The 26,015-nt window shown below is 50.3% G+C and overlaps 1 protein-coding gene across 1 annotated transcript; it reads right to left on the bottom strand.

Moving 5' to 3' along the window:
- Nucleotides 1-2,853: 2,853 nt before the first annotated feature.
- DCTN1 (dynactin subunit 1) lies at nt 2,854-21,300 on the bottom strand. Its single transcript, XM_007952629.1, has 32 exons — nt 21,268-21,300; nt 19,325-19,570; nt 18,972-19,050; nt 18,741-18,775; nt 17,830-17,850; nt 15,477-15,494; nt 14,051-14,071; nt 12,496-12,687; nt 11,963-12,160; nt 11,598-11,802; nt 11,443-11,521; nt 11,156-11,315; nt 10,932-11,036; nt 10,541-10,732; nt 10,336-10,452; nt 9,951-10,103; nt 9,188-9,348; nt 8,897-9,065; nt 8,570-8,638; nt 8,293-8,355; nt 8,034-8,183; nt 7,710-7,871; nt 7,499-7,630; nt 7,178-7,303; nt 6,858-7,000; nt 6,409-6,575; nt 4,952-4,966; nt 4,654-4,787; nt 4,348-4,540; nt 4,005-4,084; nt 3,400-3,489; nt 2,854-2,991 (listed from the first exon to the last, which is right to left on the bottom strand). The coding sequence occupies exons 1-32, from the start codon at nt 21,298-21,300 to the stop codon at nt 2,854-2,856; spliced, it is 3,846 nt and encodes a 1,281-aa protein (XP_007950820.1).
- Between the last annotated feature and the right edge of the window lie 4,715 nt (nt 21,301-26,015).

Below are 26,015 nucleotides of genomic sequence, written 5' to 3' on the forward strand. Positions count from 1 at the left end.
ATTAACAAGGTGGAAAATAGTCTTATCATACTAGAAGGTCTGGTGGCATGGCAGTTAAAGCATTCAACTGCTAACCACGTCAGTGGTTCAAACCCACCAGGTGCCTCATGGGAGAAAGATGAGGCAGTCTGCTTCCATAAAGGTTTATAGCCTTGTAAACCCTATGGGGCAGTTCTAGCCTGTCCTGTAGGGTTGCTGAACTGCAATCAATTCAATGGCAGTGGTTTTATCATTCTTGTGGCTGACTATGCAGGGCTCAGTAGGCCCAGGTCTATTTGAGGAGGAAATGATCTCCAGTATGCATTAAATTATTCTCCACCTTTCAAATTCCTCATTTCATGACTATGTTTTCATGTGAAGTCCTGTACAGCAATTTCAGGGGAGAAAAAACCTTGCTACTTCCTTCTCCTCTAAGCCAAGTCTCTGAAAATGGACTTATTGGCCTTAGTGTTAAAACGATTGTGTTGGTAACACCTCCACTATTTGGTTCTTTGCTGAAAAGTGCAACATCTTTGACCAGTGGGAGTGACTTGAACAAAGGAAGTTCAAGGAGCTAGTCTAAGTTATATTCTAGAGAAGTGTTTATCTTCTTGTAGCTCCATCCAGTTGCTGCTCTTAAAGCAAGGCATTACATTGTATTTGCCCCTTTATTTAACCTAAAGTCAAAGGTGGTTTTTTTTTTTAAAAGCCAGTTGTGGAGCAGAGAGAAGTATGAAAGCACTAGCTCCTCTTCAGTACCCATGCTGCTTTGCTACCTGGGCATCTGCCAGGCCCCTTGCCATAAGCATTTCTTTTCCAATCCATATAGCTATTCAGTGAAAATCTGCTACTACATCTACTGTCATTTGTGAAGTTGGAAAGTCACAGTTCCAGAGATTTGACAGGTTTCCCAAAGTGAAGGCTTTGATACCAACCACCCAGAATAGCTCAAAAGCAAGCTGCTCTCCCACCACTTTCCTTTGCTTCTCCCCTACCTTTCCTTAGACAATGCTGCAGAGAGATCCCCTGCCCAGATGAGTGGACTCCATCTATCTGGTTTGGTAATGGGCAATTTGTGTAAGAAATGAGGATGCAATTTCTTTTCTCAGCAGCTGTCTGGATGCCCCAACCCTGGATGAGGGAAATCTTTATATCTCGTTTCAAAATTTACTCTCTCCATGACCTCTGTCTTCTTATCCCTTCCTAACTTTGGCTCCCAGTATTTATTTATTTTTTTTTCATTGCACTTCCCTTTCCAAGCTGTTCTATTCTTACAGGGCCATGACAGAACATCTTTAAACTCTAATAAAAAAAACCCTAAAAGGAAAATCTATACACTCACTAGTGACTGAGAGCCTATGTGCTCAGTCCTCCTCCATGGTGTGTTCTTTGTATTTTCAAAATGATTACATATACGCTTATAAAGCAAATGCTGTATTGGTGCACGAATGGTTATTTAAAATATGGGAGGAAAAAGAGATCTTAAGCCTCCTCTGGTGAGCCCTAAGCCCAAGTGGATCCAAATGCCAACCAGATATCCTCCCAGGTACCTTAAACTCGTGTTCAAAACAAGACTCACTGTTCTCCCAAACATGAGCCATTCTCCTATGGTTTTGGGGAGAGAGAGATGGAAGACAACTTAACTAACAATTACAATGGATACAGATACTTCATGGTATAAAACAGTAAAGCAGGACCATGTATTGACGGGAAAAAAGCCTATGTACGGGGCACTGTGCTCGATGCATGATTTCATCAGGCCTTCACAACAACCTTGTAAGGTACCAGTATTCCCACTTTGCAGTACAGAAAACAGACCAGTGGTGGTTAGAAATGTTAAGAAATTCCTCAAGTGAAACTAATTTGTAGCAGAGTTTTAATAGTTTTTGTGCCATTTAGAGAGCTCTGGTGGGTAGTGGTGAAAGTATTCAGCTGCTAACCAAAAGGTCGGTGGTTTGAACCCACCAGCTACTCTGTGGAAAATGAGGCAGTTTGCTTCCATAAAGATTCACAGCCTTGGAAGCCTTATGGGGCAAGTTCTACCCTGTCCTATAGGGTTGCTATGAGTCAGAATCAACTTGATGGCTGAGCCTTCTAGCCTTTCTCACAGGTCTGCTGTTCTGGTTTTATCATGGTGTTTAGAGTAAAGGGTCATTCTGAGGGGCCCCAGGTCTTATGTGGAGACTCGGGCCAGTGCAGCAGAAGGCCAGTGGGGGCTTTTGACTGCATCATGACCTAAGCTCCAAAAAGTGTACTAAAGAAGAGTGACCCGTCCAGACAGCAGAGGTGGGGTTGGCAGAGGTGACACAGTCTCCAGCCCTCCTAACTCCTCAAATGAACACAGGAGCCTAGTCCTTGGGCTCGCCCGCCTATTCCCCCTTGCTCAGAGTCATTTGTTGTACATGAATTTCAGGAACAGCATTCCACTGGGCCCTAAAGAAAAAGGCTCTCAAATGTGACAAAGCCAAAGCTTCCTCAGTATCCCTTCTCTTCCACTCTGGCCCTGAGCCCGATGGCCCAAGTCCCACTCCCAATACCACACAGGAAGCACTGAAGCAGAAGTTGCTTTAATCAAGGGGTGAAGTCCTCAACCAGGGGACTCCACTCAACCTTTGGTGGTGGGGCCTCAGCCTACCCCCCACATGCCCTGAGGCCCCTCAGGAAGGAGGGAGCAGCTGAACAGCAGATTCTGGCAGAAGCCAGGGAATGGGGGAACCTAGGATGGGGATGCTGCCAGGATGGGGTAAAGGTGATTGAGACAGGAATAGCTTTACAGATATGGTTCTACCGGGGGTCTGGCTGAGGTGGCTGTGCATTGGGCAAAGTGGCACCAGGAAGGCTGATGGGAGAAGGGGACAGCAGAAGACAGAGTGCTTAGGAAATGAGGCGGCCGTGAAGCTGGCGTAGCTGCTCCTGGGTCAGCACCAGCCGATGTCGCTGTCCAAGGCCAGCTGCGCATGAGAAGGTCACTTTTCCCACATAGACTGTGTCATCTTGCTGCTCCTCCTTGGCCTGGAGCAGTGTGAGGGGAACAAGACCCTATATCAGGGGCTTATTCAAGCTGGGGGCCACTGCTGGGGTCTCTGAGATCAAGGCAGCCCTGGGAGACTATGGCTTCTGAGTTTCTTGTCTACGGTGACGTTTTCCAAATCAAAATTGGGGTATACAGTCTAACAAGAAAGCTTTAGGCCCCCCTTGATGACAAACCATGGAAGGTATTGTTTAGATATTGAAATATTGGAATTTCTAGAGTCATTGCACACATTTTTTAGTTATTTGCAAATATGACCTAACCAGATAGCCCAGGGTGTGTAGTTGTTGGACCTGAGCCAAGAGCCCCTTCAAATTCTGGGGGGGAGGGCGGGGAGGACTCACCTGAGCCCGCCATATTGTCCCCTCCCTCTCCCCGTGTCCCCTTACCCTGAGGAAGACTGAGGAGGGGAAGGTGGCAAAGTCAGTGGGGACTGTGGCTCCAGGGCGCTGAGACACTGTCTCCTTGAAGACCTCATCCTGAGAGAAGAGAGAACCAAGGGTTCATTGAGAGGTCCCCTCCACAACTGGCACAAGGCTATCTAGTCTCAAAGTACACAAATGCCAGGGGAGCAACAACTCAGTCCTCCCTATCCCCACACTCATGCTCTCACCTCCAACCCCATCATCCCTCCTTACTTTACAAATCATTCTTATCCTTACAGGGTAAGAGTCCACAGCCACTGGGACGCGCCCCCCACCTGCCTGCCCACTCTGATTTCAGCCCCGCACTGTTACCTATGCCACATACTCTACTGTGACCCTATCTTATCTCATTTTGTTGATGAGAACTTGTCTTCTGTTTGCACCTAGACTGTGAGTTCTCAAGGCAGGAACCCTCCCTTTCCTTCCACCTATTCCCCAATGTGCTGCTTAGCACAGGGCTGGGCCCAGACAATCCTGGAAGTGCCTGTGGAAATGAATGTGCTAAGGGCTACACTAGGGAGCTCCATGGCATGCTTCACAGGGTAAGGAAGGGCAGAGTCTGAGCTGACCTTGAGCTTCTCGATGGTGTCGCTCAGGGACTTGAGGTGAGCCACCTGCTCTAGGAGCTGGGCTGATGGACTCTTGGTAGCTGTGGGGAGGGAAGGCTGGTGAGGCCCACCAAGGCCAAGGCAGGCAGCTGAACGGGATTAAGGGTCAAGAGTGCAAGTCCTGGGCACTCTCTTGGAGTAGGCACTTAGAGAGAGTGGATGAATCAAGCAAACCGAACACTGAGGCCAAAGAACACTGCGGAAAGAGTTTCTATGGCATGAGGACTGCACAATAGGGGCTAAACCATGGAGTGGGCAGAGGGGAGGGGTGTGTTATTCATCTCAGAGGCCAGCAGGTCCCTACCAGGGCTGGTACGAGTGATGTCTACCACACGGGTGTGCGTGCTCAGTTGATTCAATGTCTCTAGCAGCTGGCTGGTCTTACGATACAATGCTCCAGCTGCTACCTCACTGTCAGGGCCCTCATGGGGTGGGAGGGATACCTTTGCCACATGCAAAGGGGGTAGGGCTGCCAAGGATGCCTTCATCTGGGCTCCCTGTTAGGGAGAAAAGAGGAGTGGTGATAGAAGTAACAGAAGGCCCCTGCCATCTGTCATCAACGAGCAGGTATGCTCTGCCCCAACCTCAACCTTCCCTGTGGCCCCCTCACCTTCAGGATGCTATTCTCATGCTGGAGCTGGGAGATGTGCAGCCTCATGGCAGAGATCTGCTGAAGCAGCAGCGGTGAGTCCTTTACCAGCCCTGGGCCTGGTATGGACCCTGGAGCCTGCCCAGGAGCTCCTGCTATGGGAGCCACAACAAACATCATTAGGCCTGGTGAAGGAAGTCAAAGGTGGGCCCTGCCTTTGCGCCTCCCCTCTCTTCAGTCTCCCCTCCAATCTTCCAGTCCAGGTTGCTCCCCTGCCCCCACCAGCCCCTGGTAACCTCCAGCCAGGGTAGGTTTCTACCTCGCTGCTGTTCTTCTGTGCTCAGGAGAGCCCACGGAAAAGCAGGGGGAGAGAAGAGAGGAGTTAGATGTGAGAGCAAGGGTAACATACCAGAGGAATCCTAGACATAGTTTACAGAAAATTTTTTCCAGATCATAGAACTACCTTATCTAACAAGACTCTTCCTCTGCCCCCACCTTTAGGGTAAGGGTCTATATGGGTAAAAGATAGGAAAAGAGGAGTGAGGCCATGAGACAGGGTGAACTGTGTGGAGAATGGCAGCTAGGTGTATGTGCTAGAGGAAGCATATAGGGGTTGAGCCTGGTCCTGATTCTCTGCCTCATACTCCATCTCTAAGAAGGGCACAGAGAGCTCCAGAGACCCCAATATGCCTGCACTCTTAGTGCTCCCCACCAGCAAAGCCTAAGTTGAGGATGCAGCTGCATTCCCTAGCACTCAGGTTTCCCTACTGCTCTGAGGTCAAAGGCCTCCATCTTGGTGGGAGTTCTATATATTCACAAGTTTTGCGCTTGTACTAAAACAATACAATGTAGCAGTTCTGGAAACTCCCCTGAGGAACACACAACTGTCTGTACCACTGGAGTCTAAAGCCAAGGCGACCATTGGTCGCCTCCTGAGATCAGAGGCCCTGGTGGTAAGCCTCTGGTGGTAAGATGTAAACAAGAACCTCGGTGAGGCCAGCTGACCAGACACACGAACAACAGGGGTGGTCTAGAGACCCTGAGGGTTTCATCCCAGGGCAAGAAGTTTGTCTTCTGGAGGCAGGAAAGGGAAGTAAGAAGCTAAAGACAACAAAAAAACAACTATAGGGCAGATAAGAACCAAGTAGACAGTGGCCACCTCCTTGGTCAAGAAACCAGGGACACTGAGTCCAAAAGCCAGAAAAGCTCCAGGTAAGGAATCCTGACCACACTGGGCCCAGGCAAAGGTCAGAGCACAAGCCCCAGAGGAAACTGGGAGAATTCAGCAATGGAGAGGGTCAGAGTTCCTGGGCCCATAACCTAAAGCCCAGTTTGAACAAAGCTGTTTTCCTTGGAGACCAAGCGTTACAAGTGCACGGAAAGCAGGAGCATGGGAGTACTGCCACAGCACAGGGGAAGCCATGTGAATTCTGTGGGGAAAATGAAGAGGCTGAGCAGAGGAGCAATCAAGAATAGGCAAGGTGAGCATCCCAGCAGAGGGAGTCCAGCTACTGATCCTCAGGGATATCTAACTAGGGTCCCACTTAGTCATTATTCTGAAAACATGTTAACATCCTGCAGCAGTCAGAGGGACTCTGCATGTATCTTTGGGGAGGATGAAATGTGGTGAAAGCTGGCACAGAGTGAAAGTGAGCAAGCATATTCCTGGCTGAACTTCAGGGGAAGGGCAGGGTGGGGCAGAAGTCAAACTGAGGCCATGGACAGAGGGCCATTCACTCTCCTCCAGGCTGGTGCTGCCTGTCCCTCTGTACTCACCACCAGCTATGCCAGAAACGAGGGTAGCAATGCCTGAGGGAGGGGGCCCCCGAAGCCCCTCGATGGTGCGCTTGGACTGGCTGTTCAGCCGCTGCTTCAGCTCTGCCTTCTCTGCTTCCAGCTGATCAATGTCAGCCTGAAGAGCATCCATCGTCTCTTCAAACTCTCTGTGAAGAGAATCTGGCCTTAATCAGTGTACCCGCCCCGCAGCCCCACCCTACTTTTCAAAGGCCACTCCTCAGAGGTTCTTGCAGTAGTCCTGCTGAAGAGGAGGCAGGGGTTGCATGGGCTAACGTGGGAAGGATACAATGGGGTTGACAGTAGAGAAAGACGATGGAGTCTGCTGCCCTGGGAAGAGTCTTTGGGAGGGAGGACATGGATAGGGGATAGGTCACAAGGCCCAGGGCAGGGAGGGTTGGAGTAGCCTGGTCCCAGGGAAGATGACTGACTTTTCCTTCTTCCGCAGCAGTGCCTGGGTCTCCTCCAGCCGAGTCTGGACTTTCTCAATCCGCTCATCCGCATCTTTGGCAGCACTGTCCAACTTTTTCTCCAAGAGGCTAAGCCGCACATTGGCCTCGCTCAGTTCTTCTCCCTGGAAGAGAGCAGAGGGCTTCAAGTTCCATCACATCCTCCCCACAGCCCCAGGGGACCCCCACCTTGCCTCTCACTCCCTGACCCCATCTAAGTAAATTCCAGCTCCCACTACTGCCTATGTCCCACTGTACTTCCTGGTCCCACAGATCCTGAGTCTACCTTCCCCTCACCTCACCTTAATCTTGAGTGACTTCTTCAACTCTTTGATAACTGTCTCACGATCTTCAAGCTTCAAGCCCAGGCCTTCAGCATCTGTGATCTCCGCACGAAGGGCAGCAGCCCGCAGCTCAACCGGGGGAGGCTAAGTGTTGGGGTGGGGCAGAGGGCAGGGTTAGGGAGAGGAGATCACCAACATGCTCCTTTCCAGAGATATCTGGTCACAGGTAAGATCTTTTTCTTGTCTCCACACAAGTCAGTGCTGTCTAGATTCTACCCTCCTACCTCCTAGCCCTCCCACAACCAGCAGCAGCTCTGCTCCTAGGGACCTCCTACCCACCTTACTGGGGGGTCTCTCTGCATCATACTCCCCCTCTTGCATGGCTGTGGCCAGCTTGTTCATGGTACTAATGAGGATGTTGCATGACTGGCGCAGGCACTCATAGGGGCTGCTGGATGGTGTTCCATAGATCTGCAGAACCAAAGGCAGTAGTAAAAGCTCCACAGCAGCCACCTGATTCCCCACCCTTCTGCCAGATATCCAGGCCCACCTGCTCATTTGCTTTGAAAGCCAGCTCCTCCAAGGCAGCTACAGGTAGCCCCTCATTCTCTGCCAGTGGGGCAATCAGCTGGGCAGCAGCAGCTGCCACTTCCTGCAGCACAGCCACCACCCACGTCAGGTGTTTCCTGCAGTCTAGGAGTGTGTCAGATACCTATGCAACAGGCTAGAGTCAGGAGACCACCCTGGGACCATCATTACAGTTCCTAATTACCTTACAACCATTCTCATTCTCTGACCAAATCCAGATTCTGACGTGCTAGGCCCCTCCTGGTTCTACCCAGCTTCCCTCCCTTCCTTATTCATAGTCCTAAACCTGTGCTCCAAAGGCCAGAGCAGCTGGGATCCCAGGAGCATCCGTCCCCGGCATTCGCCTTCGGATCTTCTTACAGAACTGGCGGATGTCACTGCACGATGTTTCCAGGTCCCGGAGCAGGAGGGCCATATCTGAAGCTTCCTGCCCACCCTACTCAGGGAATAGGAAAAGAAGGAGTAACCAAGTCAGCATTAAGGCCGGGGATGAGAAGGTGGGAACTAGGAAAGAGACATTCAAACAGATCTAAATGCACTCTCACTTGCAAAAAGGCACGCAGCCGTCCCACCTCCACGCTCATGCAGTCCAGGGCACTCTGGGTGAACTGTGAGGAGGACAGAAGCATGCAGTCATAAGCCCCTAACATAAGCCCTTCTGCCCCACCCTCATCTCCAAGAAGTTCCTACCCTCTGCTGACCCCATACCTAGTGCATTCTTCGGCTTCCCTGATTTGGCCTTTGTGGCCCTGCCCTGGTCTTGTGTGATACCCCTTTGGGGCCTGTCTATAGAGGGTTCAACCACTGGCCCAGACACTTCACCTTAATATGATCGGCTAGCTGCATGGTACAGTCCTCAGGCTGTTCTGCAAGGTGGATGCTGTACAGATGCTAAGGAGGATGACAAAGAGATATCCTTTAGGTCCCAAGAGAGTAAAGAGTTCTTCCCAAACTATGATTTGAGCCTAGTCATCATGAGACTCCAGAGGTACAAGAGCATTTGAGGCCCTCAAGTAACTGTCATAAGACAAGTTTATTTAGGAGCACACCAGTCCCCAGGCAGCCAATCTGGGGCACAATCTTGGATATACTGGCAATAATCCCCATCAAGAGCTCTCTCCTGCCCCAGCCTGAATTCTGGCCCCATACCTGGTAGTACTTGATGGCCTTGGTGAGAGGTTCCACGTTGACAGTCTCATCCAGCTGATCCTTATGCAACAGCTCAATGAGGAAGTCTAAGGAGCGCTCATGGGCACTCATCTCAGGGTACAGGCTGCCCACCTTCTTATACACATCCACACCGCACTGAGAGAGGGCACTAGAGGCCAGAGGAGGACTCTGTAAGGCTGCAATCAGCCTAGACCCAGGGCCTGCCAGGTAATCTCAATTCCAGTCAATCAAAGACCTACAACCCTGGAGAGGGGGTCAAGGGTCACTCACTGCTCATAGCGATGTAGTGTAGCCTGCAGCAGGCTCAGTGAGTACACCAGCCCAGCAGCGAAGCTGAGCTGCTCCCCCGCAGCTCCTCGTAGTCCGGGCCGCTCTGAACAGTTTTCACTTAGTTCAAACTTCTCCTGGGCCTGTTTCCTTATCAACTCTGCCTGTAAGAAGCAGCACCAGGGACCTGGGACTCAAAGCAGAGAAGTGTGGGGAACACAGACTCAGAAACACAGAACCTAACAACTAGGCAAGGGGCATGGACACATGGGAGAAAAGATAGGAACAGCTCTTAGACAGAAAGGGAGTCTCACGTGGGATAAGGGTAAATAGTGTGATTATTAGAGATTGTGAGGATTTAGGATGCAAAAATGAAAGAGTAGTGTGGCCGGTGGGACCAAACTCTTCCTTGCCTTAAAGCTGCTGCTCCTACTATCTCCTCCATCTAGAATGCTATCCTGTCAATTACTCCCCCTAGTTAATTCCTAGTCACCTTCTGGGTCTTAGCTCAAATGTTATTTCTCCAGTGACTTCCCAATATAAATTAGATCCCCATTGTGCTGCCTCAAAAAACTTACCTCTCTTTCACAACACAAATTTTAATTCAAATTGAATTCATCAGTGACTCTGTTGGCTGTGTGTTCCCCCACTACATCCTAACTCTCTGTGGGCAGAAACCTCGAACCACTGCCTTTCATCAGCATCCTCAATGCCTTGTTCACAGTTAAGTTCAATAGATTTCAGTTGCACTTGTGATTGACCATACCTTGCAAATGAGACGGGGCATGAGCAGCAGGACCAAGACACAGTCATGGTCCCCACCTGGCCGAAGGAAGCTGTCGGGCATGAAGGCTGTCAGCAGGGTCATGTGCCGGTTGGCCTGGGCCACCTCCATCTGCCTCAGCTCCATCTCAATTGCCTGTGAAGTGGAGAGGGAACAGGACTCTCAGCCAGGATAGAGAAAGCCCTAGAACTACCAGATGCCCTACTTCTGGAACAAGCCCAGGCAGGAGTCTTCCAAACCACTACATGAAGGACTTCCTCCCCAAGAAATCTGAAGCCCAGAACCCAGAAATTTGAATACCAGATGGAGGCTAAACCCTGGCTGGGCTACCCAGAACTCCCCCTCAGGCCTACCCAACTCTCCCAACCTTAGCATGGGCCTTAGTCTCAGCAAATTTGATTTTGAAGTCAAAAGTCTCTGGAGGTGGCTGCTGCTGCCTTTCCACAGATGCTTCCTGCTGGTTTGTCAGCTCCCGATTCAAATCCTGGGAGCAGAGATGAGCAGTGAGGCACAGCTGGTCATTAAGGAATTCTAGGGTGATTGTGGGTAAAGAGCACAGGGTAAGTAGGCACCTGTAGGTGGGCGGTCAGCTGCCGGTACTTCTTGATGGTTTGCTGGTAATCTGCAACTGTCTCCTGGGCTGCCTCCACATGCTTCTGGGCCTCACGCACCCGGGCACCTGCCATGTCTAGCTGTTCCCGCAGCTCCAGTTCTGTCTCACGTGCGTTCTCCTGCAGCTCATCATTCATCTCATTCATCGCTTCCTGGGAGGTCACAAGATAGTTAGGGGCAAAGGAGAAGTAAGAGCAGGGTGGCATGGTCAAGTGGGTCCACTTACATACTCTGCTCAAACATCAGGAGTTACATGTCAGTCTATCTCTCAGCAAGTCCCTTCTATATACCTTCCCTTCAAATGTCAGAAATCTAGACACTCTCCAACAGGTTCCAAACCTCTTCTCTTACCAAGTCTCCCACGGTCTCCCTCAACTCCCGTACTTTTTCTTCTAGATTCAGGTTCCGGTCTGTCAGCATCTCTACCATCTCCTCAGCACCCAGAGCAGCATCCACCTGTGTTACAGGAGGGGAACAAGGAGAAGGGCTGCTAGAAGGTACCCAGAAAAAGGTGGCATCCAAGGAAAGTTACTGGGTCGGGGAGGAGTCTGGGCAAGGAGCTGGGCTTCCCACACCTGCTCCTTGAGCTCATCAATGGTGCTTTCTGCCTGGCTCAGCTCCTCCTGCAGACGCTCCCGCTGTTGCCTCACAACTTCTAATTCTTGGTTCTTCTTTTCCATGAGTTTCTGGAGCTTCACGTGTTCCTGCTTCTCTGAGGAAGAAAGATCCCGCATCCTGTGGGGAAGTGGCAGAAAGAAAAGGGGAAAAGCACGTGTCAGACCCACTGGTGATGATGGTGCTCTAAAACTTTTGGAGATAAGGAGAGTGAGCTCCAAAGCCAAGCAGTGGAGCAGGGCCCTACCTCACCAGGGCATCCTTCAGGCGGGCATTCTGCTCCTCGAGCTGCTTGAGCTGGTAACTGGACGCAGCCCCATCTGAGCCTATGGAAGACCAGTAACTGTTTCAGACATGGTCCTGACTGCACCATTTGGGCCCCAGTGGCTCCTGACCCCTTACCCTTCTCTTCAATCTCAGCTTTGAGGATCTCCAAGTCAGTGGTGAGTTCATCCACACGCTCTTTCAGTGCCTCCACCTCCTGTTGCAAGGACTCAGCCCGCTCTTCAGCCATCTCCTTATCCAGAGTAGCCATCTCGATGGCATCAGCAGTGTCAGCCATCTCCTCCATGTAGCGTTCTTTTGCCTCCAGCGCCTCCTTGGCTTCCTGAGGATGGGGTGAAGATTGGTGGAGATACACACACAGGGATGTCCCATGCCGCCCTTTCTCACAGATGTTCCAGGCTTCAGCTCTAGTCTAGTTTCTCGTATTACCTCCCTGGGTCCCTTAGCCTCGCCAATCACCCCCCTTTCATCCCAAACCCCACCTTCCGCGCCTCCTTGAGACGCCGCTGCAGATCTGCTTGCTGCTCCTGCATTTTGCTCTTCCATTCCTGCACCTGCTCCAGCTGGATCTTGTGTTTCTCCAGCTCTTTTAACTTTGCCTTATCTTCTGCCCGTTTCAGACGCAGTGTCTCCAGCTTCTCTTCCAGGTCCCGCACCTGGGCCCGCAGCCCCTCCTCCTCCTGTGACGGAGAGGCCCCTGTGTCTGTGCACAACCTCCCCTCCTTCTCACCAAGGCCGAGGGGAGCAAAGAGGTCAGAAATGTGTGCAAATGCCACCCCAGGGTGAAAATCAAGTGACATATAATCATCTGAGAGGAAATAACAGCACAGAATGGAGGGGCAAGTATGGAAAAGGATAGGAAAGGAAAGAGTAGCTCAGTGGCAGGATGCCCACATGCTATGTCCCCAGCCTTCCTGGTTGAAGTTTTGAGTCTCCCCCAAGCCTGGAAAGTTTCTCAGACTTAGCCAGGGGTCACAGGTCCTTTGTATCCCCTTTCCCCAATCCCAGTCCTTACCTTAGAAGGAGAAGGAAGTGGGGGTGCTGCTCCAGGAGAGGTGAGGGCTGGTGTGGGGATGATGGGTGCTGCCAGCGGAGTCTGAGCTGGGGTGCTGGGCTCACTGCTGCTCAGCTCACCTGCAGATGCTGAGCCAGAGGGGCCCAGGGAACTACTGGCCCCAGCCACCCCAGTGCTGGCTGGGCGGGTGGGCTACTCAGAGAAGTCAGGGCAAACCAGGAAAGAGTATGGGGGATAGAAATGGTGAAAGGAAGGGAGATAGAATATAAGAATATGGCCAGGGGAAAAAACAGAGAAGGGAAAAAGGCAGAAGAGAACATCAAAACACAATGAGAACAGAAAAACAGTGAAGGGGAGGTGAAAAAGGACACAGAGTCAGAGTGAGACAGTGACAAAGGACAAGGAGGAGGAAGGGAAGCAGAGCAGGGAGGGAGGGAGGAGTAGAGGGAAGATACAGATTATAAGACTCTCCTCTTGACAATGACCCTACATTCCTCCCATCTCTGGCACTACACCCTTAGAGCAGAATTAGTCCCTTACTCCCCAGAACTCCCCTCTCTGACCCACTTGTGATAATTCTAGCAAATTCTTAATACTCCCAGTCCTATCTTGTTGTGGGTCTGTGTCCTCCCCCAGAGGGAAAAACTGCCTCAATGTCATTCCCAGAAACATAGATTGGAGTCTCCTCTCTGGCTTCATATCCCCAGAGAAGGCTGGGCTAAAAGCAACCATGGCATGTGGTCAGGTTTTCTACCCCTGCTAGGCCCTTCCCTACTTTTTGGGAGTCAATTTCAAACACCCTCATGCAGCCCATTTTAGGAGACCCCAAAGGAAAAAAGGCCAGGGTAAAAGTTGTATCCCTCCTTCTCTATACCCCTACTTTGAAAGTCTCTCTCTCCTTCCAAGGCTCAGAGCTCCCCTCTTCCCCCATCACCAAACAGATGGCCATCAGAAGAAGTGCCACCCAAGGCCAGTATAGCCAACCCTTCTGCTATCTCTTTCCACCAAGACAAAGGGACTCTCACCAGGGAAAGAACTCTGGGGGTCCTACCTGCTAGACCCCTGTAGGGCTGGGATGGACAGCAGACAGGCCTGACCAGTGTTCTCTCTGGCAGTGCTAAGCCCTACAAATCTCCCAGGGGTGATGCCCAGACACTGTGTGCTATCCACAAACACCCACTCCATCCCACATCTTACACAGACACACTCAACTACTCATCCCCTGATGACTGCTAGGTTCTTCTTCACTTCTCTTCCAATCCTTCCCCCAAAAAAACTGGTCAAAATTCCCTTCTTCAAGAAAGTTTGCCTTGGTTAATCACAACACCTCTCACCTCTCTTTTGCCCTCAAGCTACTAGCTCAAACAACCTCCTAAATTCCTGAAGTCAAGTTTTCCTACAAGGGGCCTGTGACCACCTCCAGTGCTCTACACCCCACCCCAGAGAACCCAGGTGACTTTTTTACTTGCTCACATACATGCACACATGCATACACATGCCTGAAATACGTGTGGACAGTTGGCAGTGGCTTGCACAGAGGCCTGTTTTTTCTCACCTTGGGCCGCCGAGTTGTGGTCTGGACAGGCAACAGGAGCCAGAGGAGGAGAGGTATCAGGAAAAAAAGGGATAATGGCAGCAAAGATAGACAGCAAAAGAGACAGCAATGAGAGTAGAAGTAATAACAGAAATGGGGCTACAGTCAGACGCCCCTCCCATCATTCCATCACTTTCTTTCTCCAGGAAGCCACCCTATTTCTACTCCAGGAACCCAGAACTTCTGTTCCCCGGTTCCCACTCCCACTTTTGCCCAACTCTTCCAGACCTCACCCCTTCAGACACATGGGAATCCCAGAAGTCCTTGTCTCCTAGGCTGAGCCATAGGAGACCAAAGGCAGCAGCTGGTGGAGAAGGTCACCAGAGACCAGTCCTTCTGAGAACGTCTTAAACTCCAGCTCAGAGCCAGAGGCCCACCCACACACCACTCCCAAGCACTTTCCCAGTTCACCACCTTCCCTTCAAGTGCTAGACTCACCAGAGAAATCCTAGAAACCCCACACTAAAGTGAGTGATAGGAGCCCGAGAGGGGGAGATCAGGTCCCTAAGGCAGAACAAGGCTGCTGTCCCTCCCCTCACATCCTCATATCCCCGCAGCAGTCTCCATCCCTAGGGCAGAGGGCTCAGGTGTCAGGACCATGAATATTGCATTAGCCAGAAGCCCAGAGCTCAGCAAAGTAACCCCACCCAGCTGCATAAAAGGAAGTGGGGGTGGGTAGCAGCAATAGAGAACCTACTGCTCTAAAGCAAATCCAGAAACCACTCAGGTCACAAGTGGTGAATGGATGATTAACTCCAACTCCCAAATGGTGTTCTTATTATCTAATGTCCCACTGCTCTAGCAAAGAGAAGATTCAGCTTGGATCCTATTTCCAGGAGACTTGTGAGTCCAAGGAGACCAACCCTCACCCCTCCTACCCCAGGCTAAGCCTCAGAGTCTGGGTCAGACCTACTCTAGGGTCTCCATTCCACTTTGGTAGTCTGGCTAATACCAACACGGGGGGGGGCGGGTAAGAAAGGAACACTGGGGAAACAACCAAATGTCATTCTTAGCAAAGGTCGAGTAAGGCAAGCCTAAAAGGCACTGAGACACCTAGCCCACTTCCCCATGTTCCACAACAAGAAACTCCCTGAACCACTTTGTGACAGCTGCTGCCCGCAGCCCAAACCTGTGAAGCCATGGGTACAAGGCCTGGAACACAGACTCAGACAGTCACAGCCAAAAGAGGCAGGGTAGGGAGCAAATGCTTCCGCCCAGGGCATGGTGGTGACACATACCTCTTCTTGCCCTCCACTCCTCCAGCCCTGCCCTCCTCCCCCGACCAGGTAGACAGACTGAAGTCAATCAACCCCCACCCCCACCCCAGCAGCCTGCTGCCACCATCGCGCTGGCAACCTGGCAGCAGAACCAGAGCAAGCAAGAGTACCTTTCGGGCTGTCGGTGCCTGTCTCATCATTGCAGAAAACCAAAGAAAGCAGGGAGAGGAAAAAGAAGGAGGGACAGAGGATGGACGAACACACGGAGGAAGGAAAGACGAAGGGAGGGAGGGAAAGAGACCGAACAGAGGGAAAGGCGGCGGAGACAGGAGATTAGTGCATCAAATCCCAACAATGCAGCCTCAGCTTCCCGGCCCAGCAGCTTCCCGGCCCGCAAACGACTGCGGCTTTGATGCAGAGGCCCCGCAGGTGCGTAGCGGAACAGCCAGGCTCCAGTAGGCACCAGAGAGGGGCCCGGCCCAGCTCGCCAGCTTAGGCTGATGGCAGCCTCAGTGGCCGCAGCACCAGCTCCACCTGACGTCATGCACCCACCCTCCTCTGCTCCATGAGGGTGGAGCCACTGCTCCGTGGTCGCCTAGCAACGGCCGGATGGGCTCTGCTGGCTCCTCCTCCTCCTCATGACTGGACAAAACCCGGCGCAGAGCCCTCCCTCTTCCCAAGGATAGGTTCGACCCCTCCTCCACCACCCCTCACCACCACCCCCACCACCACCACCAAGAGCTCTCTGCCAGAACTGGAGTAGGGGCCATCCCAGAAATGGCACCCTATGGCCAAGGCATCATTGGGAAGGGACACTGGGCCTGCACACCTCCATCGCTCTCATGCTTGCACACCACCCCACACACAACTCCATCCACTCTGCTCTGTCTCATACACACTGACAATCCCCTTATGGTCTCTCACCCACTTGGTCTCATCAGGCACACACACCCAGAGCACTCCTTCAGCAACCAACATGAGCTCTGAGGATCGCACAGAGCAATGAAGAAACCTTTGGAATATCCTATCTGGGCAGCAAACTAATGACAGTGTACAGCGTCTCTCCCCCATCTTCCTCTGACTGTAGCTGGGTTAAATAAAGGCTGTCCGTGAGGGGCTTCCAGAAAGGACTGGGCACTTTGTGAAGACATCAGGAGTTAAGCCCTTTCCCTCAAAGCATGTTCATTTGCTCCTGGAGCTTGCTCCCTAGTCCACATGGGCTCATTGATAATGTTGTGAGAGGAACACTAAAGAGGAAGACTCCGTAGGGGGACAGGAGTGCCTGACACTTTCCACCCTGAGTAAAGAAGGTGCTGTATCCCAGCATGGGCAGCCTAGGCTGAGCTTCGCCCCATTTCCCGTGGCAGCTGCCAAAGCCCCATGATTTGAGCATGGTTCAGGACCCAAGCCAGGTCAGGGCAGATTGCAGCCTGACTCCTCCATAGATAGACTGCAAGTTCATGCCTGTCTCTATTCCAGGGACTGATGTCAGATAGGCACCTCAACCAGGAGACAATAATCAAGGGAGTAAGTTCCTATGACTCTAGTATGGGCCCACCATCCTTTAGGGTATTATTTTCCCCATTTCTATCCAGAGCCAGGACCTCGAAGCAAATACCAATATGTGGTCTCTTTCATGGCAAGACTCCAAAGGGACGACCCATCACCAACTAGGAGTCAAAAAGATGCTTTCATTTCCCCTCCCACTGCCCCAATCCAAGCAATGCCAGAAGGGGCTGAGACAGGCTGGGAACAAGGAAAGCACAGTATTATACATATAGCACAGTACATACAGGTCAGAAACCGCTGGGGTAGAGGCCCAGGATAGGGACTGGTTGAGGAAATGGTCATGACAGTGACTTCAGAGTTCAAAAGTGTAGGGGAGGGGATGACACAGTAGACTCCCATTCTAGTAATGGCTGATAGAGGGCTGCAAGGGGTAAAAAATGGGCCTCTGGCACACTACCAGAGGAAGAGGGAGATGGGGAAAGACTGGTGAGGCATGGGAGAGGTAGGCATTCATGGCAGCATCCACCCAAAGAAGACACACAGACTTTCAGGCTTTCCAACTTGGGACCATTCTTCCTGTGCTGTTCCCTGATCTCCTGCCTCCTTGACCAAACACCTCACTTTGTACCTTCCCCAGCCCCAATAGCCCAAGTCTATCCTCTCACTGTCCCCCAAGCTTAGGCCAACTGAGAACCCACTATAATCCAGTGAATGCTCTTCTTCAGAGAGCAGTAAAGGCTGTTATTTATAGATTCAAATATTGGGGTTTCTGACTAGGAGTCTTAGGGGAGGAAGAACTGTCCCTCTTGACTGAGTGCTATGGGGGTGTGGACACTGAGCTGATGTCCCTGTTTCCCCTCAAAAGAACTCTGAAAGCCAAGGCCACCATTTCCTCTGGCCATCCCAGCCCCAAATTCACATGCGTTTGCATGCAGCAGCCCAAGGACATGCAGGACAGCTGGGGAGGGGGCTCATGGTCCCCACCCACCCAGACACAAACGGTAGACACACCACCTTCTTAGGCTTCATTCCCCGCTGCATGAGGAATAGGAAAGGGCAGAGTTAGAGAACAGACACAACACTGTGCTAGCAGGCCAGACCTCCTAGGTGTAGATGTTAACACCAACTCAGGTACAAAGAGGTAAGTGGGAGAGTGCTAGGTAAGTGAGATAAGGGGTTCCTAAGGATCACCTTCGGGAGCTCTGGTAGCATAGTGGCTAAGGCACTTGACTGCTAACCAGAAGGCTGGTGGTTCAAACCCACCAGCCACTTCTTTGAAGGAAGATGGAGCAATCTACTTCCATAGTGATACTGCCTCGGAAACCCAAGGAGGGGTCAACTATGAGTCGGGTCCGACTCAACGGCACATAACAACAACAACAACAACAACAAGGATCACCTTCCAGGATGTCCACACCTGTGCCAGAGAAGCTGGAGAACCTAGAAGCCCACCTCACAGAATGCCACCTCACACCCTGTGTGAAGCAGCAGAGGGAGGCTATAAAGGGCCCTCTGAGTACAGCCTAAAACAGGTAGCAGCTCCTTACCATTTACTTGTGAACAGGAGCGCTCCTTCCTCCTCTAGCCCCTACTTTACCCCCAGCCTCAGCCCCTTTAGATCTTGGCATCATTGGGTACCAAAATGTAGGCAGTTAGCAACACTACTGGGATCAGATCTGTCTTTCCCATCACCCCAGCCTCAGTCCCATTTGACCCTGAACTTCTAAACCCTAATAGCTTCTCCCTGCTACCACTTTACTTTAGCCCTAAAGCAGCAACTCATGCCCAGAAAAACTTCTGTCTCAGGAGGGTTGGAGAGAATGAAAAGCTAACTATAAATTCAGACTACCTACTTTCTCTTCTCTTTCCCTCCTTCTTCCCCTTTCCCCCATATCACTCCCCACCCCCACCCCCAAACCACTCACCAGTTTGCTGGTCTTTGCAGCTGCATCAGTTCCCTCTGTAGAAAGAAAATAAGACAAAGTGTGTTTGTATTAACAGGTGGAGCAGAAAACATGAGGGCAGGGTAGGGGAGATATAAGAAGGGAATATGGTGGTGATGGAAAAATCTCAGGATCCCCTGTGGCTCCATGTTATTTTGAGAAGTCCTGGGGACTCCTGGATGTAGGCAGGCAACTTCAGTGGGTAGTTGTTACCTCTTTTGAGAACCTTTGAGGCAGAAGAATCAGGTGTCTCTGGGGAAGTGGTATCTGCTCCATCTTCAAATACCTGGATCTGAGGCCACAGAACAGACTCAATACAGCCAAATCAAGAATGGCTGTAATATAGGCCCCTCTCCAACCCCGAAGCAAGCCTAGAACACAGGGCAGCTTCCCTAAGGATGGATCTCCCATCTTCCCTACCTTCCCCTACTTTTCTTCCTCCCCACTAAAGGCTTAATGCTTATGCCCGGGAAAAAGGAACACCATCAACTGTACAACATCAGCTGCACATGCAATAGAGCATATGCACATGAATGCACACACACAAAGGAGTAGGGTATGGATACCTGGGACTGGCGCACAAAGATTCCATGCCCTTCATCACATGTGAAGTACTTCCTCCCTTGGACAGTTCCATCATTCTTGCCCTTTGCTTCATCCAGGATCACGCCCACCCATTTGCCAGTGGCAAAGAGTGTGGCTCCAACATAGGCCACAGTGCCTCGGTGGCCTTTTCCAATCACCTCCACACGGGAACCCACTCTGAGAGGCCGGGCACTTGCCTCTGCACTCATCCTGCTGCCACTGGGTGTCTGAAAGGAAGACATGTACAAGCAAACACAATTAGAGGTCTCATGTCAAGACTGTCATCATAATACATAAAAATGTCCCAGCCAGGATCCTGGACTTAAAAAGAACCAGAAGTCACTCCCTGAAATCCATTCTCAGAGTGAAGTGGGGTTCCAAGTTCCCCTTCGAAAAATGTCAGTGATGTGTCCTTCTAAGATTTCTCCAAACCACTCCGGAATCTTCCAGGTTTTTTAAGAGTTTATATTAAATTTTATTAAAAAAATCAGAATTCATCAACAGATCTGTGAATGTCACTGTGTGGCTGCTTTCTCAGGAGCACTGCACTTAGTGAGGGGAATCAAGCTCAAATACATAATTCAGTACAGATCAGGCCCCACACAATCCAATGCTCCAACTAAGGAGACTGAGCTCAGAGACAGGCAAGTTAGTGGTGACCCTACAGAATCCTGCTTCCCTCCCCACTGTCACTTGTCTTTCCTGTATTTAAACAGCTCTCTTAAGCCTCTCCCTTTCAGAGTCACACAACTGTGCCTCCCTCCAGACCCACAAGTCACTAGCGCTCCTCCCTGACCTGATTCCCCCCACCCCCTCCCACACCACCACAGCACTCCTGGATGTCTTACCACAGCCCATTCAACAATTCAACTCCTTCTTCCTATCTGAGTTCTGTTCTATCAACTCTCTACCCTCTAGCTCTGGAGACTCTTCCCCATATTTTATTTTGCTATAGATGTAAAATAAAGGCCAGGCAAATTGAGTGCCTCAGGTCTGTCCCACACTCTGTCCCCCATACTCTGCCCAGTGGTCCAAGCGGATGGCTCATGACCCTATGGATGGACAAATAATAGACTAAAATACTGTCTTTGGGAAGCTCTCAGCTTCTGACACCTCTGTGATGACAGGACACAACATGAAATTAGGACCCAAATAGGCCCATGGTTGAGAAGAGAATCACACCTAAGCCATTTTTAGCAATAGCATCTCTATGAACAAGGGCCTTGCAGCAAACAGATAAACAAGGCATGAGAAAGTGACCCCATGGTCCTGACGACTCCATAGGGCCCCTTTCTGATGCTTCCACTTACTTTCAGGATGGAATCTGTCAACGGCTGGGAAGAGCCAGGACATCTTCCAGCCCTGTCATTCCTAACTCCCTTCCTCAAAGAGCTCATTCAGGGAGCCCTCCTAAGGGCTCCGGACCCCCATATCACACCTGGACAGCAGAGTGGCTCTCATGGTTAATAACAGGAACTGACAGTAACATCAAGGTTGGCCCCAGACTCTTCTACCTCACAACCCCAATAAGCCTCTCAGAACCAGGTAGACATAACATGGGTACAGATTCAAGCTCAGACAGGAGAGAAAAAGCAAGTGACAAACAAAGAAGCTCTAAAGAAAGGCTTCACTGTAAGGCCACTCCAACCCACCACCCCATTCTAAGTCCCCAAGATTGCCTGGCCCCCATCAGGAACCCCTAGCCTGAGATCCAATTAGAGTCAAAGATCGGGCCTAGTCAGTCCCCAGTTAGGGCCCAACTCTATCCAACCTAACCCCATCAGGGCTGTGAGGGTTCCTTAGAAACACAGGCTGAGTGCCCCAGCTGCCTGCCTCCCCAGCCCCCACGGCAATGATGTTCACAGGCACCAAAAGGGCTTCTCTAGCAGCCCTCCTAGGCCCATCCCAGATCAGGGCCACTTACCCGGCTGTACACATGCCTCTTGCTCTGGGCCATGTTGCTCACCTGGCTTCTACCCCCTCCCCCAGCTGGCCAGGGACAGAGAGAAAAGGCAGAAACCTAGGCAGGAGGGTCAGGGCTCCAGGCCGTCATGGACAGACACAGGAGCCGTCAGGCCCAGCTCTCCCCAGTCCATGGGCCTCACGTTGTGGCCCACCAGGGTAGGAGTGGGGGCAGAAATGGGGGCTGAGGAACAAGTCCCCTTTGCTGCCCGAGGATTCCTGAACCCAGAGACACGGAATCCTGCTTGCCAGCTGAGTCTCACTCTGCGCTAGTGCTGCTCTAGACTTGTCAGGGACCGTGCTAGCCTCTGGGTCCTAGTGCCCCCCTGCTTCACCTGGGCCAGACAAGAGGTGCAGGCACCAAGGGTTAGGCCTATACCACAGACCCTGAGCACTTACCCCTTGAGTGTACTGTCCTAGTGTGGGAGCATAGCCCTGACCGTTCCTCCTATTCTACACCCCCTTACCACCATCACTGTCCCCCCTATTCCCAGAGTGTGAGGCCCCGGCAGGCCCACAAGCATCAAGTTAACACTTCAGAATGATCAGCTGCCTAAGACCTCCATACAAACAAAATGAGGGTATCTTGCCGTTGTTCTGGTATTTCCTTTCATTTCACCTCTCCCAACTCTAGGCTCAGGGTCCAAATCCAAGTGGATTAGAGTCTAGATTTCACTCTCACACTGGACCCCAGGAGCCAGGTCATGCCCAGTCCAGCAAGGAGAGAGGTAGTAATGGAGCAATTTCTTGCACATGGCAAAACAAGTCAAGTACCCTAGACCCCCTACTCTGGCAAAGGTTGCCAGAGTCACTCTTCCTTCATTCTGGTTGTTCTAAGGGGCCAGGCTCTGAACCCCAAGAGTATTGAGTTCAACTGGATAAATACGGGCAGGGGGCAAAAGCAGAGAGCCCAACTTTCCCCTTGTAGCACAAGGCTCAGTCTACATTAACATGTGCCTCTTGTACCCTTAGGAGCTCTAGTAGCATAGTGGCTAAGACACTTGACTGCTAACCAGAAGGCTGGCAGTTCAAACCCACCAGCCACTTCTCAGAAGGAAGATGGGGCAATCTACTTCAGTAGTGATACTGCCTCGGAAACCCAAGGAGGGGTCGCTATGAGTCAGGTCTGACTCGACGGCACATAACAACAACGTGTACCCTTGGCCTTGGCTCCTAGTGTCTCAAACCCTAAGACTCTCTTCAACAGACAATGGATAGCTTGCTTACTATATTTCTGTAGTTCATAAAATCTCTTTAATAACTATGTATGACTTTTGTAGTTAACTTCTTTAAAATATAAAAAAAAAAACAACTATGCATTCTAGCGAGAGGTCTCTAAAGGGCTATATAAGGATAGCACCTCATTCATTTACCCACCTATCATTTAACTTACTTGTCAGGGGATAGGAACCAACAGACCAGGGTCCTTGCTCCTTTGTAGCCAACAAGGTTGGCCTCGGTCTGACCTATGGCCGCACCAGGTGTGGTCTGGATCCAGATCCCCAGGCTCAGCGATACCTGTCCTTTCTGCACTGGGCTTCACTGGCAGCACAGTAACTTCCCACTCAACCCCCTGCCTAAGGCAGGCCAGCTAGTCCAACAGTAGGATGATAGCAAACAGCCAGATTTGGGGCAAAAATACATCTTCACATGCTCAATCCTGGCCAGACTTCTAGGCAACTGTCTTTCTCCTAGCCTGCAAAATCTCCATGTTGCCCCCTCCCTTCCTTATTCACCATTACACAGGAGAACAGGGCCATGATTCCAAATCTTCAGCCCCAGTCAGATGGGTAAGACCCTTGTACCGCGGACCTCACATTTTCATAGCACTTTATAGTCTAGAGGGCACCTTTAAAAATATCATTTTATAGTGCATGGTTAAGGGTGTCAGCTTTAGACTCAGGCTGCTTATGTTCATTCCTGGCTTCACATTTGGTAGCTACATCAAATTGGTCTAATTACAGAACAGCTCTGTGCCTCAATTTCCTCATCTGTCAACTGGGAACAATCTAAGAACATATCCCAGAAAATTACTATTATGTGGATGAACTGAGATAATCCACTGAAAACACTCAGGACCCCCCAAAAAAGGCCCCAAACCTGTTGCCATCAAGTCAATTCTGACTCACAGCAACCCTATAGGACAGAGTAGAACTGTCCCCATAGGGTTTCCAAGGCTGTAATCTTTACAGAAGCAGACTGCCACATCTTTCTCCTGGGGAGCTGCTGGAGGGTTTGAACAACTGACCTTTCTGTCAGCAACTGAGCTCTTAACCACTGCACCACTAGGGCTCCAACATTTTGAGCACTTAGTAAGTGCTCAATAAAGTTAGGTAATACCAACATTATCATCATTCTCATCATATTTGGACATCACAATCACCCCATGAGAATCATAGGCCAGGGATGATGCTGACAAGGAATCTGGGGCTGAAAGAACTGAGCAATTTCTTTTACAAGAAGGTAAGGATGAGATCCAAGACTGGAACCAAAGCATGAACGGGAGCCCTCTGTGCTTTCTAGTCTCCCTCACTATTACCACACACACCATTCAGCTCCCAAGGCATGCTCTTCCTCTAGACCACACCATCTTCAAAGACTCAAAAGAGCTCAGAGTTGACAAAAGTCTCATAGCTCACTGACCATATACAACAGGTATATACAGTCATAGGTATATATAGTCTTGGAGACTGTTTCCTCTCCTATAAAGTGGGAAGGTATTTGCTATCTCTACATTAGTGTTATGAGACTCAAATAAGAAAAGCACATAAAAGCACTTTGTAAAAAGTACAAAAGCTGAAGAAGTGCCAAGAATTATTACCGAGCATGATACTATAAATCTTAAAATATCTGGACAATAAATAAGAAGTTATAGGCAGGAGAAAGGTGAGTTAAAAAGAAAATAAGTACCAGACTGTGGCCTGAACTATATAGGTTGTTTCTGTGATATGTGAAGAGAAAAGGCCCATAAAACACTGTAAGTTACAAATACTTTACGAGCAGAGGCAGAACTAAGTCTGCTTGACTAGGAAATATTAAAGAGGACTAGTTTGGCTGAAGTGAAGAATTCTAGATGAGTTCTTCTACCATACTATAAACCTTCTGAAACCAGAGCCCATAACTTCTCCTCTTTATGACCTCAAGGCCCTTAACTCATGGACTGAAATATTTACTGAATAAATACATTAATCTTGAGATATACTAGAAGGTAAGTATGGATAGGCAGAGAGACTTTAACATCAGGTAGAAACAGATGGACTTGGTCCAATAACAGGAAGCCAGTCTAGTTCCTGAGCAAGAGGCTGGCATAATAAAAGCTGTTGGGAATTAAGGAAGAACTGAGATGAAAAAGCCTCTTTGGCACCCAGCCAACACCTTTTCTGCCTTGCTTTGATTGGCACATCAGCATCCTTTGATCCCTAGACCTTCCCTTGTCTTACCTCACTGAACCTTGATTCTAAGTTACCCCAATTGTCTGTTCCTCCTGATCCCTCTTCTAGAGGAGCTGGTTGGGAACCCAGGCAGGCTGACAGCAGGGTCTACTTAAATTAAACTGCATTAAGATTAGGCTAAGGAGCCCTGGTGGCACAATGGTTAAGCATTTGGTTGCTAACTGAAAGGTTGGTGATTCAAAGCCACCCAACATCTCTGAGAGAAATGACCTGGCAATCTGTTCCTACAAAGATTACAGGATAGGAAACTCTATGGGGCAGTTCTACTCTGTCATGTGGGATCGCCAAGTCAAAATCAGCTAGGCAGTACTAAGAACAAGAGGCATTCGGTATAGGGCAGTTTGGTTACAAAGAGACAGAAACACAAACACAATTTTCATTAGAGGGTATGACGAGATCCAAATTTTCTTAAAACTAAGGCAAAGTTGCGTATTTTTGAAATAAGGTGTAAATAAGGACATTAAGCCCCTCAGGAATCAGGAAAGGAGAGTCTGCTTACTGAGTAGAGGAGGAGAACTGGGAGGCTGGGTTCCAGATACTCACAGGAACCCTGACAGAAGACACACAGACAGCTTTTGTTCCTAGGTCCTACTCCTGTATTTTCCTCACAGATCCCACACAGATAGGACCTAGACCCTAAATAGATGTTTTCTACCTCTCCAGCATTTCATCATTCCCAGAAATGTCTATAGCCCATTCCCAATGTGAACACAATCTAAGGCTCTCTTTAACAGAAACAATGAAATGGTTTATTACCCCCTCCTACAACACCCTCCTCTCTCTAAAACATCCAGTGACTTCCAGGCCTACAAAGGGCCCAGACCTTCAAGAACCAGGAAGGGAAGATATATAATATGTCTCCTGTACTGACCCCTCCCAGTGTTAACAGGAGTCCTACTTAACAGCCTGTTCAAAATGCTGCTGGTTCCTACCCCTGAAAAAACTAGCAAGTCCTGGCACTAGGACCCTGAAGACAGGGAACTCTGAGCCTGCGCTCTAAAGAGAGAGATGCACCATTTCACAACTTCAGCAAAAGCCAAAGCAGCCAGCAAGGCCATAGCCACCTCGGCTCTGCTGGGCTCTGCCTTTTGGGTAGCTCACCGGCCACTCCCCAGAAGCAGAGCATTCTGTCTTTCTCTTCTTAAATTGACGTCATCATCTGATCATAATGGAAATCAATCTCCTCAAGCCACCACGCAAAGGCGTATCCATGGCAACCTCCAGAGGAAGGACACAGAGATGATGCTCCAGTGGCTGC

The sequence above is a fragment of the Orycteropus afer genome, unplaced genomic scaffold (genome assembly GCF_000298275.1).
Source record: "Orycteropus afer afer isolate SDZICR_OR568_19922 unplaced genomic scaffold, OryAfe1.0 scaffold00354, whole genome shotgun sequence".
NCBI lineage: Eukaryota > Metazoa > Chordata > Mammalia > Tubulidentata > Orycteropodidae > Orycteropus > Orycteropus afer.